Source organism: Chlorocebus sabaeus, chromosome 18 (assembly GCF_047675955.1).
Source record: "Chlorocebus sabaeus isolate Y175 chromosome 18, mChlSab1.0.hap1, whole genome shotgun sequence".
NCBI lineage: Eukaryota > Metazoa > Chordata > Mammalia > Primates > Cercopithecidae > Chlorocebus > Chlorocebus sabaeus.
This window is the reverse complement of record NC_132921.1, coordinates 51,052,921-51,067,390: the sequence shown is the minus strand read 5'-3', so window position 1 is coordinate 51,067,390 and position 14,470 is coordinate 51,052,921. Positions and strand designations below refer to the sequence as shown.

Genomic DNA, 14,470 nt, shown 5'->3' with positions numbered 1-14,470 from the left:
TTAGCCTGGCATGGTTGGTAGGCTGAGGTGAGAGGATCACCTGAGCCCAGGGAGGTCGAGGCTACAGTGAACTGTGATAGCACCACTGTACTCCAGCCTGGGCAACAGAGTGAGACCCTGTCTCAAAACATACTAAAAATAAAAATAAAAGGAAACACTAAGTGACTTATTCAAGTTATCTAACTAACTAATGACTATGGTAGTATAAAAACTTGGACACTCTGGCATTTGATTCATTGCCCTTCACACTACAACACTGATGAGAGAAAAATAACAGTTCAAATTCTATTCTTTTTTCCAAGAAATACCCAGATTTTTGCTTCATATTGAAAACATATGGTAGGAACTGTCCAACTATATACTATATCCTGAAATTCAGATTTTTTTGACTGGTAAAGATAACCATAATATTCTCAACTTAAAATTATCTAATTGACTTATCTTGCTGGAATTAAAACTAAAGGCAAAGAAAGAAGAAAAAAATACAGAACATTTAACAAAATAATTCTACAAATATTTTTAACTATACAAGGGAAAACAACTAACTTGGTGACTTAAAATATGTCCGTTTCAAATTCTGCGCATATGTTTAGGAAAAAGTTTTTGTTTTTTGTTTTTTTTTTTAAAAAGCAGAGTCTCACTCTCTTGCTCAGGCTGGAGTGCCATGGTGCCATCTTGGCTCACTGCGACCTCTGCCTCCTGGGTTCAAGTGATTCTCCTGCCTTGGCCTCCTGAGTAGCTGGGATTACAGGCACCTACCACCACACCCGGCTAATTTTTGTATTTTTAGTAGAGACAGGATTTCACTATGTTGGCCAGGCTGGTCTTGAACTCCCAACCTCAAGTGATCCGCCTGCCCTGGCCTCCCAAAGTGCTGGGATTACAGGCTTAAGACACCACACCTGACTGCTTAGGAAAATCTTTAAATATGATATTAGGAAGTATTAAAGTATTAGATTATAAATTATCCTGGCCTAAAAAGATTATTTTATTAGACTGCTGAAATATGCCAATTTGATGATGTACTTTGAGTATTTTCCCTCTAAAATATCTACCCCATGTCAATTAAGACATTTTAATATTGGAAAACAGTTAAACCAAATACTACTAACTCACTTCACATATTAATATATAATTTCAGGCTGGGAACAGTGGCTCACACCTGTAATCCCAGCACTTGGGAAGCTAAGCAGGAGGATCACTTGAGGTCAGCAGTTCAAGACCAGCCTGGGGAACATAATGAGATTCCCCCCAACCTCTATAAACATTTAATTAAAAAAATAAAATACATATGTGTATATATATGATTTTACCTACCAATCTTGTTATGAAAACATTTACCATTCAAGTTAAAGACGTACTCACAAAACATTACATAGTTACACATATTTTATAAACATTTTCTCCACTTAACACCAAGCAAGATAAAAATACAATAAACTTAATGCTTTTATTTAATTATAGTATTACTTATGTCACAGAAGAAATTTTTAAATTTACTGTTAGTTCTTTCATTCAACAAACATTTATTATGCATATGTTCTAGATACTACTTTAGGTTCTGGAATAAAATAAATAGGCAAAGTTCCTAGGACTGTTTTCAACATTGTATTCTCAGCCTCTAGCACTTACTAAGCTCTTAAATATATGTTGATGATCTCCCAAGTCACAGAATCGCTTTTTCTAACAAAAGGAAATTTCACTCAAAAAACAACAATCAACTTTGTTACATACCACTGATGTTAAGGTCATAATCTCCTGCTGTAATCACATTAGCTACTAATCCTTCTGCAGGTTGACTGCCAGAAACAACATCATTCAAAAGCTTCCGGATGGCTCCAGGCTGAGGTGGCTGGGTGACAATGTTGCTTACTGCTATCTTCAAATTTTTAATTACGTGAAGTTGATTATTAGGATCTCTCATATGAACTTTAAAGAAAAAAAGAAAAAAACTTGAAATTAATTCTATACAATGCATAATAACCCAATATTGGGCTAATGGTTTACAAACAAAAAGGATGTACAAAGCAGAAGCCAGGAATTCCAAGTGGAACATTCTTCCAGAAATATAAATGGTTGACAACATTCCCTCATATACCAAAAGGACTAGCTAGACAGTTTATTAACCGCAGGATTCCTTCCCCTCTCACCACTGCTCAGCTTTCCTACTGTAGGTCCTTTCCTTTCCTACTATGTTTGGAGTCGCCAGAAACCAACCACTTTCCAGACCACTTCTGTAATTCTCACCTCACACTAAAGCTGGTCCAAGGCAGCATAAGACCTGTGGTATTAACACTAAAAGCAGTAAAAGGAAAAAGGAAGGGGAGTTAAATGTTGCACTTAGGTTTCCTTCTGCTTTCCCTAGTCGGCCTGCATTCTTAGCCTCTTTTTCACTCTCATAAAAATCAATGGCCACTCCAGTGCACAATGCTGTGGTGGAGGCTGTGCATGTGCAGGGGCAAGAGATATGTAGAAACTCTCTGTATTTTCAGCTCAAATTTGCCATTCATCTAAAACTGTTAAAAAATAGAGTCTACTGAAAAAAAACTCTGGCCAGGCGCGGTGGCTCATGCCTATAATCACCAGCACTTTGGGAGGCCGAGACAGATAGCCTGAAGTCAGGAGATGGAGACCGGCCTAGCCAACATGACAAAACCCTGTCTCTACTAAAAATACAAAAAATTAGCTGGGTATGGTGGTGGTAGCCTATAATCCCAGCTACTCAGGAGGCTGAGGCAGAATTGCTTGAACCCAGGAGGCGGAGGTTGCAGTGAGCCAAGACTGCACCACTGCACCGTAGCTTGGGTGACAGAGACTCGGTCTCAAAAACAAAAAACTGTCCAGATCCCTTTTACCACCCTAATACTTCCTGCCTCCACCGTGCTATAGTCCTTGTTTCAGCCTATATAATTTATAACCAGTAAGTAGTTCAGAGCTTCAGGACAGGGAACAGGTTCTGAGGCACAGCAAGAAGACAGTGTCGTAGACAGAACCAGAACAAAATGTGAGCATATTTTTTCACATAATCAGACAAAATGTTCCACAGTAGCATTAAAAGCAGTCCATTACAGGGCTGGGCACAGTGGCTCACACCTGTAATCCCGGCACTTTGGGAGGTCAAGGTGGGTGCATCACCTGAAGTCAGGAGTTCAAGACCAGCCCAGCCAACACAATGAAACCTTGTCTCTACAAAAATACAAAAATTAGCCAGGCATGGTGGTGGGTGCCTGTAATCGCAGCTACTGGGGAGGCTGAGGCAGGAGAATCACTTGAACGAGGAGGTTGCAGTGAGCCAAGATTGCACCACTGCATTCCAGCCTGGGCGACAGAGTGAGACAACGTCTCAAAAAAAAAAAAAAAGTAATCCATTATAACAATTGAGCACCCAGCTTTTGGAGTTGGACCTTAATTTAAATCCGAACCCACTACTTATCAACTGGGTTACCCTGAACAACTTAACTCTTCTGTGCTTCAAATTCCTCATCTGCACATGTGATTACTATCTACTTCACAGGATCATTTTAGGGATTTGGGTGAGCTATTGTTAGACAGTAATTGTAAAGCACTAAGCACCACACTCAACAATATGTAATGGAGGCAGTATAGCAGCAGCAGCAGATACATCACCCATTCAACTGCATCACGGGTCATCATATACAAATAAGAGGCAACTTTGAGTAAGTGGTCTGGGTACCTACAAATAAAGAATGACTTTCTTCTCAACGGAAAATGCCTTATACCAAAATCGAGGCCTGCCTGTATTTTAAATAAGGTTATATCCATACAGACTTTTCTAAATTTCCTATGTGTTCTATTGATTTCTAACATTTTTTACTTAAAAAAAAAAAAAGACTCAAAAACATTTTTAAAATACTGTATGTGGTACAAATGTGTATTTATATTGTAAATATAAATATATATATAAAAAAAATATACAAGCAGCCAGGCACGGTGGCTCACTGTTGTAATCCCAGCACTTTGGGAGGCTGAGGCAGGCAGATCACTTGAGGTCAGGAGTTCGAGACCAGCCTGGCCAACATGGTGAAACCCTGTCTCTACTAAAAGTACAAAATTAGCCGGGCATAGTGGCGTGCGCCTGTAATCCCAGCTACTCTGGAGGCTGAGGCAGGAGAACCGCTTGAACCTGGGAGGCAGGGGTTGCAGTGAGCAAGAGACCACGCCATTGCACTCCAGCCTGGGCAAAAAGAGCAAAACTCTGTCTCAAAAAATAAATAAATAAATAACAAAATAAAGTTGCTTCATAATTGTCAAATAACATAAGTAGTCATATGTATATTAAACTTCGCTTTAACTACCTTTTGGTATTCATAAGTGTTAACACAGGAAAAAAATTTTAATTAGAAAAAAAGTATTAACACAAAAGGATATTCTAGTTTTGCCCTATATTCAAGGTGGGTTTATCAGTTACTAGGTAATTCTGTGTAACCAACAGAAGACAGAAAAAACAATGGTATTTCACTTCTGAGATAAGTTTTAAAAGCCTACGTCTTCCATCTTGGGTTCTCTCTTAATTATTTGTTTTGGGAGAAGCCAACTGCCACACTATGGGAACATTCAGGGAGCTTATAACTGAGTGAGAAAACTGAGATTTCAGGCTAATAGCCAGTGAGAAACTGAGGCTTGCCAACAACCATATTAGTGAGCTTGGAAAAAGAACTTCCAGCCTCAGATGACTGTAGCCCCTGCTGACAGCTCTACTGCAACCTCATGAGAGACCCTGAACTGGAGCTACCCAGCTAAGCCACTCCCAGATTCCAGAGGAAGTGAGAAATAATAAATGCTTTTAAGGTACACATTTTGGGGGTAATTTGTTACACAACAGATAAGTTACACTGGGATATCAGAAACCCAATCTAATGAAGCAAGAGCAAAGAATGATTTAAGAGAAATGTGAAATGCTCTTAAGTCAGACACAAAAAATTCAAAAGCCTCAGGTAAATATATTTAGACTTCACTGAATTTATTTATCATATAACATCTCAATTTCAAAATGAAATTCAGCTCTACTGTTACATTTTTAAGTTCTTAAATACTGTATTTTGAAGTTATACTTCCCAGAATTTTCCATGGAATACTGGTTCCTTAAGAAAAGTAAAGAATGTTTCTGAATGATTCTATGTTCAAATAAATTTGAGAAATAGTGGATTAAGTCTTTAAAGGTCTCTTTACAACAGGTCTTTCCAGAGTCCTTAATTGCTAAACCAAACTGTAATACTCCCAAACACATGCTACTTTAAGCAAACTTATTTCACCACAAACAACTTTTTCAAGGGAGCACCTAAAACATCTGGTGTTTCTTTGATAAAAAGTATTTGGGGGCCACACATGGTGGCTCAAAACTCATGCCTGTAATCCTAACACTTTGCAAGACTGAGGCAGGAGGATCATTTGAGCCCAGGAGTTCAAGACCAGCCTGGGCGACATAGCAAGACCTAGCCTCTATAAAAATAAACAAACAGGCTGGGTACGGGGGCTCACGCCTGTAATTCCAGCACTTTGGGAGGCCGAGCCAGGCGGATCACGAGGTCAAGAGATCGAGACCATCCTGACTAACATACTGAAACCCCGCCTCTACTAAAAATACAAAAAATTAGCCAGGCAAGGTGGCGGGCGCCTGTGGTCCCAGCTACTCTGGAGGCTGAGGCAGGAGAATGGCGTGAACCTGGGAGGCAGAGCTTGCAGTGAGCCCAGATCGCGCCACTGTACTCCAGCCTGGGTGACAAGGCGAGACTCCATCTCAAAAGATTAAATAAATAAAAAATAAACAAACAGGCTGGGCATGGTGGCTCACACCTGTAATCACAGCACTTTGGGAGGTTGAGGCAGTTGGATCACGAGGTCAGGAGTTCAAGAGTAGCCTGGACCATATGGTGAAACCCCATCTCTACTAAAAATAAAAAACTAGCCAGGTGTTGTGGCACATGCCTATAATCCCAGCTACTCGGGAGTCTGATGCAAACGAATTGCTTGAATCTGGGAGGCAGAGGTTGCAGTGAGCAGACTGTGCCATTGCACTGCAGACTAGGGCAACAAGAGTGAAATTCTGTCTCTAAATAAATAAATAAGCAAGCAAGCCAGCCAGCCAGGTGTGATGGCACGCGTCTGTAGTCCCAGCTACTCAGGAGGCTGAGGCAGAAGAATCACTTGAACTCGGGAGGCAGAGGTTGCAGAGAGCTGAGATCACATCAGCAGGGCACTCCAGCCTGGGCAACAGAGCGAGGCTCTGTTTCAAAAATAAATAAATAAATAAATAAATAAATAAATAAATAAATAAATAAAATGTATTTTGAAAATAATGACACCTTTTATGCTTTTACCCAGCATATAAAACTTTATAAAGACAACAGGCTAGGCTGGGCGCAATGGCTCATGCCTGTAATCCCAACACTTTGGGAGGCCTTGGCGGGCTGATCACCTGAGGTCGGGAGTTCGAGACCAGCCTGACCAACACAGACAAACCCCGTCTCTACTAAAAATACAAAATTAGCCAGGCGTGGTGGTGCATGCCTGTAATCCCAGCTACTCGGGAGGCTGAGGCAGAATTGCTTGAACCTGGGAAGCGGAGGTTGTGGTGAGCCGAGATCACGCCATTGCACTCCAGCCTGGGCAATAAGAGCAAAACTCCATCTCAAAAAAAAAAAAAAAAAAAAAAGCACGCTTTATAAATAAGCCTGTGATTATAGGCTTGAGCCACTGCACCCACTGTACCCAGTGAGTGGCTCAAGCTTGTACTCTTAGCACTTTAGGAGGCTAAAGCAGGAGGATCACTTGCATGCAGGAATTCAAGACGAGCCTGAACAACAGAGGGAGAGAGACCCCATTTCTTTTTTTTTTTATGAGACAGAGTGTTGCTCTGTCACCCAGGCTGGAGTGCAATCGGCACGATTTCAACTCACTGCAACCTCTGCCTCCCAAGTTCAGGCAATTCTCCTGCCTCAGACTCCCAAGAAGCCAAGATTACAGACGTCCGCCACCACACCCAGCTAATTTTTTAAGTAGAGACAAGGTTTCGCCATGTTGGCCAGGCTGGTCTCGAACTCCTGACGTCATGATCCACCCGCCCCGGCCTCCCAAAGTGCTGGGATTACAGGCGTGAGCCACCACGCCCGGCCCGAGATCCCATCTCTATACATTTTTTTAAATTAGCTGGGTGTGGTGGTACACACCTTACTCAGGAGGCTAAGGTAGGAGGATCTTGTATACTTTATACATACAGAACTTTACCGTATTAAAAAACCCTCTGGCTGGGTGTAGTGGCTCAAGCCTGTAATCTCGACACTTTGGAAGGCCAAGGCTGGCAGATCACTTGAGTCCAGGAGTTCAAGAACAGCCTGGGCAACATGGCAAAACCCCAACTCTACAAAAAAAAATTTTTTTTTAATTAGCCAAGTGTGTGGTGCAAGCCTGGTAATCCCAGCTACGCAGGAGGCCAATGTGGAATGATCGCTTGAGCCCAGGAGATTGAGGCTGCAGTGAGCCATGATCATGCCCCCTGCATCCAGCCTAGGTGACAAAGACCCTGTCTCAAAAAATTAATAAGTAAAACAAAACAATGGCTGGGCGCGGTGGCTCACGCCTATAATCCCAGCACTTTGGGAGGCCGAGGCAGGTGGATCATGAGGTCAAGAGATCAAGACCATCCTAGCTAGCATGGTGAAACTGTCTCTATAAAAATACAAAAAATTAGCCGGGCGAGGTGGCGAGCACCTGTAGTCCCAGCTACTCGGGAGGCTGGGGCAGGAGAATGGTGGGAACCCGGGAGGTGGAGCTTGCAGTGAGCCGAGATCGCACCACTGCACTCCAGCCTGGGCGACAGAGCGAGACTCTGCCTCAAAAAAAAAAAAAAAAAAAAAAAAAAAAAAAAAATTGGTACTTCCACACCATGGAGATTAATTACTTCATTATATCAACATGGTAGTTAAGATTGATGAAATATTTCCAACTAAAAGAAATTTAAGGGGCCACACACAATGGCTCATACCTGTAATCCAGCACTTTGGGAGGCCGAAGGCAGGTGGATCACTTGAGGTCAGGAGTTCAAGACTAGTCTGGCCAACATGGCAAAACCCTGACTCAACTAACAACACAAAAATTAGCCAAAAGTGGTGGCCCGTGCCTGTAATCCCAACTACTTAGGAGGCTGAGGCAGGAGAACTGCTTGAACATGGGAGGCAGAGGTTGCAGTGAGGTAAGATTATGCCACGGTACTGCAGCATAGGTGACAGAGCAAGACTCTTTAAAAAAAAAAAAAAAAAAAAAGGAAAGGAAAGAAATTTCAGGCCAGTCGCAGTGTCTTGTGCCTGTAATCAAAGCACTTTGGGAGCTCAAAATGGGTAAATGGCTTGAGTCCAGGAGTTTGAGACCAGCTGGGCAACATGGCAAAACCTCATTTCTACAAAAACTACAAAAATTAGCCAGGTGTGGTTGGTGGTACACACCTGTAACCCCAGCTACTGGGGAGGCTGATGTGGGAGGATGTTTTGAGCCCAGAAGGTTGAGGCTGAAGTGAGCCAAGGAGTTTGAGACCAGCCTGGGCAACAGAGTGAGACTCTGTCTCAAAAAAAATTAAAAATTAAAAATTAAAAAAACTGCTCACTTGAGCAGCACATATACTAAAATTGGAATGATACAGAGAAGATTAGCATAGCTCCTGAACAAGGATCACACAATGTTTTTCTTTTCAAGAATTCAAAAAGAAAAGAAAAAGAAAGAAATTTAAGAAAATTGGAGATATTAAATAGCCTTCAAAAGTTATATCCTAGTCTACTTTTTTGCTGTTTTTTTGAGACACAGTCTCGCTCTGTCGCCCAGGCTGGAGTGCAGGGGCAAAATCTTGGCTCTCTGCAACCTTTGCCTCTAGAGTTCAAGTGATTCTCCTGTCTCAGCCTCTCGAGCAGCTAGGACTACAAGAGCCCACCACACCAGGCTAATTTTTGTACTTTCAGTAGAGATGGGGTTTCGCCACGTTGGCCATGCTGGTCTTCCTGGTCTCAAACTCCTGACCTCAGGTGATCATCCACCTCAGCCTCCCAAAGTGCTGAGGTTACAGGCCTAAGACATTGCACCTGGCCTACTTTTTAATCCCTTTAATAACCTTAATTTCAAAATAAAATAATATATAACCCACATACTTCCAAGTTAGTGTTTAAGTGACATTTTCTTAAAACTTATAGAACATCTAAATGATATATTGCAACATTGTTTAGAACTATCAAAGAACTATCACTAAGCAAAAACAATAAAGCTTAATTTTAATTTTTTGTTGTTTTTTGCTTGATTAACACCACGACTCTTTGAAACATGGCCAGTGGAAATTCTTCGAGTATTAGGATCTCAAAGTTTGTGTCAAATAATGACTACGTTAAATCTCAAACATACATCAAGCATAACAATCACAGAAAATACATATAATAAATTTAATTATATATTTTAATTTAATTTTAACATAATTTAATACTCTTCAAGTTTTAAAATGTCTCTAAGGAACCCAAAATGGCTCTGCATTGTGTGATACATCAAAAGTCTAAACTGTATTTTGAAGGCACTACACATAAATAGTACTCAAATCTCTTTTATCAACCCTCTCAAATCTCTTCTATCAACCATCTCTTCGGTATAGCTTTAAACCATGTGTTTTCTACTAAAATCTAAAAACAAGTCTCCTGACAATACTTGGCACTGTACTTGATATCTCAGTAGTCAAGGCAAAGTTTTACCCTAAGTAAAGGCATACCTACAGGCCAGAAATTGAGTCTTCTTAACGTTTTTTTCTCCCTCTAAGGAAACGTTAGCTTGTTTTAGTCAGTTGTATTCTTACATTACATTGCCTGAAATTATATATTCATGCCTCACTTCCTAAAGAAAAGCTGTTGCCTAGCTTGGTGGCTCATGCCTGTAATCCCAGCACTTTTGGGAGGCCGAGGCGGGCAGATCACGAGGTCAAGAGATAGAGACAATCCTGGCCAAAATGGTGAAACCCCATCTCTACCAAAAATCAAAAAATTAGCTGAGCATGATGGTGCGAGCCTGTAGTCCCAGCTACTAGGGAGGCTGAGGCAGGAGAATCACTTGAAACCGGGAAGCAGAGGCTGCAGTGAGCCAAGATCTCCCCACTGCACTCCAGCCCAGTGACAGAACGAGACTCCGTCGCAAAAAAAAAAAAAAAAAAAAAAGACTGTCTTTGAAAAATCCCCACACTTGAGACAAAAAGCAGCCTGTTCTGGATGGCAAAGAATTCTAAAATGTATTTACCAGCAAAAAACTAAAACCAAGAAAAATTAAGTCCTTTTTGCCAAATTTCTAATGCTACCACTATAGTCCATGATCATCTTGAAACATAAAACTTGCATCTACTTATATCTATCCTTATAAACCACACAACTGACTTATCTCCAAAACTCTCAACTCATTAGTGTCCAAATGTTTCAGACCCTCAAGAATCTACTCACACTTACCATCAGACACAAAATCTCAAATCCCTTTCCTAGAATTCAAGCGCCTCCCTTTATCTAAGCATCCTCTCTTACTACTGTGTACCCCAGTAGAGAGAGTTTCCTCCCTGTTCCCCAACCATTCAGTCATAATTTAGACCTTTTGCCCGTACCATTCTAACTTCATACCACTCCTTCATAGGGAATGACTGCCCTCTTGCTTTCTACCAACTGTCTACCTATCCACTAACGTCCAACTCATTATACTCCTTCACTAGGCCGGGTGAAGTGGTTTGAGATGAGCCTGGGCAACAAGGAGAAACCCCATCTCTACAAAAAATTTAAAAATTAGCCAGGCGGCACATGCCTGTAATCCCAGTTACTCAGGAGGCTGAGGCAGGAGAATCTCTTGAACCCGGGAGGCAGAGGTTGCAGTGAGCTGAGATTGTGCCATTGCCCTCCAGCCTGGGCAGTGGGAGCGAAACTCTGTCTCAAAAAAAAAAAAATTAGCCAGGCATGATGGCATGATGTGCCTGTAGTCCTAGCTACTTGGGAGATTGAGACAAGAGGATAGCTAGAACCTGGGAGGTTAAGACGCAGTGAGTGAGTGAGCTGCAGTGGTACAATTGCACTCCAGCCCTCCCAGCCTGGGTAACAGAGCACGACCTTGTCTCAAAACAAAAAACAAACAAACAAAAAAACTCCTTCCCTAATCTTCCCCAGTTTCCTGAAGGAAATCAGAAGTGTACTGACAATGAGCCTGCCCAATACAGTAGGTACCAGCTGCATATGGCTACTGAGTACCTGAAATGTGTCTAGTACAAATTGAGATGTTAAGCATAAAAGGCACACCAAATTTCAAAGACCAAGCAATAAGAAAGAATGTAGAATATCTCATGAATATTTTTCACATTGATTACACATTGAAATAGTAACATTTTGGAAATTTCCTCTGGGCACGATGGCTCACTCCTGTAATCACAGCACTTTGGGAGGCCGAGGTGGGTGGATCACGAGGTCAGGAGTTCGAGACCAGCCTGGCCAACATGGTGAAACCCCATCTCTACTAAAAATACAAAAATAAGCTGTGGGCGCCTGTAATCCCAGCGACTCAGGAGGCTGAGGCAGGAAAATTGCTTAAACCGGGAGGCAGAGGTTGTAGTGAGTCGAGATTGTGCCACTGCACTCCAGCCTGGGCGACAGGGCAAGACTCCATCTCCAAAAAAAAAAGAAAAAAAAAACTAATTTCACTTGTTTAACTTTTTTAATGTAGCTACTAAAATTTTTTTGTTTCTGTTTTTGAGATGGGGTCTCACTCTGTGCTAGGCTGGAGTGCAGTGGCGCCATCTCGGCTCACTGCAACCTCCGAGTCCCAGGTTCAAGTGATTCTCCTGCCTCAGCCTCTCTGCGTAGCTGGGACTACAGGCGCCCACCACCATGCCCAGCTAATTTTTCTATTTTTAGTAGAGACAGGGTTTCACCATGTTAACCAGGATGGTCTCGATCTCTTGACCTCGTGATGCACCTGCCTCGGCCTCCCAGAGTGCTGGGATTACAGGCGTGAGCCACCGCGCCCGGCCAAAAATTTTTAATTATACTTGTAACTCACATTATATTTCAATTAGACAGCACTGCTCTATGGTGTAAATACGTAATTCTAAACATTGTCAGGAGATAAGATGATTAAGAACACAATGTCTTGAGTCACACTGCCTGTCTGTTTCAAATCTTTCCCTGATGCAAAACTGTGAACAAATTAACACTTCCATGCTTTAAGGTCCTCAAATTTAAAATTGCAATAACACAGGATTCAATGAGGACTAAAAAAGTTACACGAAGCAAGTATCAAGTATTAGCATTATTATTACTTATTAACAAAGTAGGAAAGAGTATATATATAAAAGTCAAACTAGCTCAAGTGTTTGTGTTTTTTTTTAGGAATTCAAGGCCAGGCGCAGTGCCTCACGCCTGTAATCCCAGCACTTTGGGAGGCCGAGGGGGGCAGATCACCTGAGATCTGGAGTTTGAGATCAACCTGACCAACATGGAGAAACCCCGTTCTCTACTAAAAATACAAAAATTATCCGGGCGTGGTGGCACATTCCTGTAATCTCAGCTACTCAGAAAGCTGAGGCAGGAGAATCGCTTGAACCTGGGAGGCGGAGGTGGTGGTGAGCCGAGATCGCGCCATTGCACTCCAGCCTGGGCAACAAGAGCGAAACTCCGTCTCAAATAAATAAATAAATAAGCAAATAAAAAGAAAAATTAAAAACGTAGGGCATGTTGTTGTTCTTGTTAAGTCCAACATTGAAGGAACTGAGACTGATGGCTAAAATACAGGCTAAAGAAAATACAAAAGTTTCCAAACTGTTTTTTTGAACGGCTCCCTCTCTCTGCTAAAAACAAAAGCTAATTTGTAATGGAACTATTCTCCCACAAAACACGGTAGCTCAAAAATACATGAATTTATGGTACAGCACTAATTTTTTTTGTGGATAAGTCATATTAAGCTAATAAACATCACAGTCGTTTGCCTGACACAGACTTATTATGAAACCCTTCAGTTCTCACCGACCTTAACAAAAAAAAACTTTACTTGGACTTTGTTGTTTGCAAGATACTGGCTAAAACATGTTTGAAGCTTTACTACATTATTTTCTCCTAATAAAAAAATCCAAATCTGGAGAAAACGGGTAGCTCCTTAACAATACATTCCTTAACAAGAGAAGACACTTCCATCCCTATAAGTATAGATAACTCCAAATATCTAGGTCAAATGAACCACAACTTGGGCTTGCTTCCTTTTCTTCGGGCAAAAAGCTGTTTCAAGTTTTATTCGTCATATAATACTTTTAATTTTCTTGAGAGGTAAGCAAAATACCGTAGAGCTAAGAATATCTTAGTAAAACAGCTAAACGGTAGTTCAGATAGAGATGACCCTCAACGCTACAAGAACGTAACAACATCCAGAACTACTTTGAAAGTCCAGTTTAACATCCAAGGGAGGATGACAGGTCTTCCTTACTCAGACCCTGTCGGTCTAAGAGGCAGCATTTTCCTACCTTAGCTGCTTTGCAACTGCCTAATTCCTTCGCTCTGGCCGTGGAGAACAGTATCAACGCCGTTCTCCTAGACTCACGTTTATCTTTGAACCAATTACTTAACAACCTAGGCTGTCCGAGGAAGAAAGAAAGTGCCCAGAAATACTAGAGCTTAGGACTGCGTTGTCTTGACAACCTCATGGTCCCTCCTCCGGCCGCCCCCGAAGCACCGCGGGGCCACAGTCCCAGACACCACGGTACCGGCTCCAGTACGTAAACACTGCCCTTCTCTCCCCTGCACGCCCGCAACTTCCTTCTCCCATCACGGCTTTGCGAGAGCCCACTGGAAAAGGGAGGATACCACATACCCTCGGAAGTGAGGCGGGAGAAGGGCTTAAGCAGCTCCGCGAAGCTGAGGTGATTGAGACGAGTGAGCCGCTCGGCTTCGTCGCTGCACAGCGCAGCGACACAGGGGACGAAGGAGTCCGGGATTAGCTCCTGCACTGATTGTACACACTGGGCCATCGCCGTGGCAGAGGCAGCGGCGGCGCCGACCCTGCGGCCCACCCTGAGAGGTGATCCTGCGGCTGCAGCAGCTACCGCCGCCGCCCGCCGGCCTGGCCCGGCCGGGCGGGGCCCCGAACGCACTGGAGCCTAGAGACAAGTAGAAGGAACAGGCGCCGCCGCTTCGGTTTCTGGGGCACAATCCACTGAACCCCCCCTTCCTGTCACCGCCGATCCTCAGCGCTCGTCTCCGCGTGCTCGCATTCCACCCCGATAGGTGGAGACGCCGAGAGTCACCACTTAGTCCTTCGGACGGCAAAACCTTGGTCACTGCCCGGCCGGAACCGCCATGTTGAGGCCGAACGCTGACCAACCGGCAGTACTACTCCCAGCTGCCCCCGCGCGCATCCCTCACGTGACTGTTAAAGGAGACTGTAGGGGAAAGGGAAGAGAGCTGAGAAGAGGCAAGTGGAG

At 42.8% G+C, this 14,470-nt stretch overlaps 1 protein-coding gene and 1 pseudogene across 2 annotated transcripts in view; one reads left to right on the top strand and one right to left on the bottom strand.

Annotated features, from left to right (window-relative positions):
• The window catches only part of TRAPPC8 (trafficking protein particle complex subunit 8), a 112,492-nt gene extending 98,108 nt beyond the window's left edge, over positions 1-14,384 (bottom strand). The window contains exons 1-2 of one of the 2 annotated variants that reach the window (XM_007974361.3): positions 13,861-14,384; positions 1,735-1,929 (exon numbers count right to left, since the gene is read on the bottom strand). In XM_007974361.3, the coding sequence (XP_007972552.3) occupies positions 1,735-1,929; positions 13,861-14,017 (352 nt within the window). In that variant the 5' untranslated portion in view covers positions 14,018-14,384. The remainder of the gene's footprint in view (positions 1-1,734; positions 1,930-13,860) is intronic. The other variant, XM_007974360.3, reaches the window with a different exon arrangement.
• Positions 8,610-8,702, top strand: LOC119618647 (U6 spliceosomal RNA; annotated as a pseudogene).
• Positions 14,385-14,470: the final 86 nt, after the last annotated feature.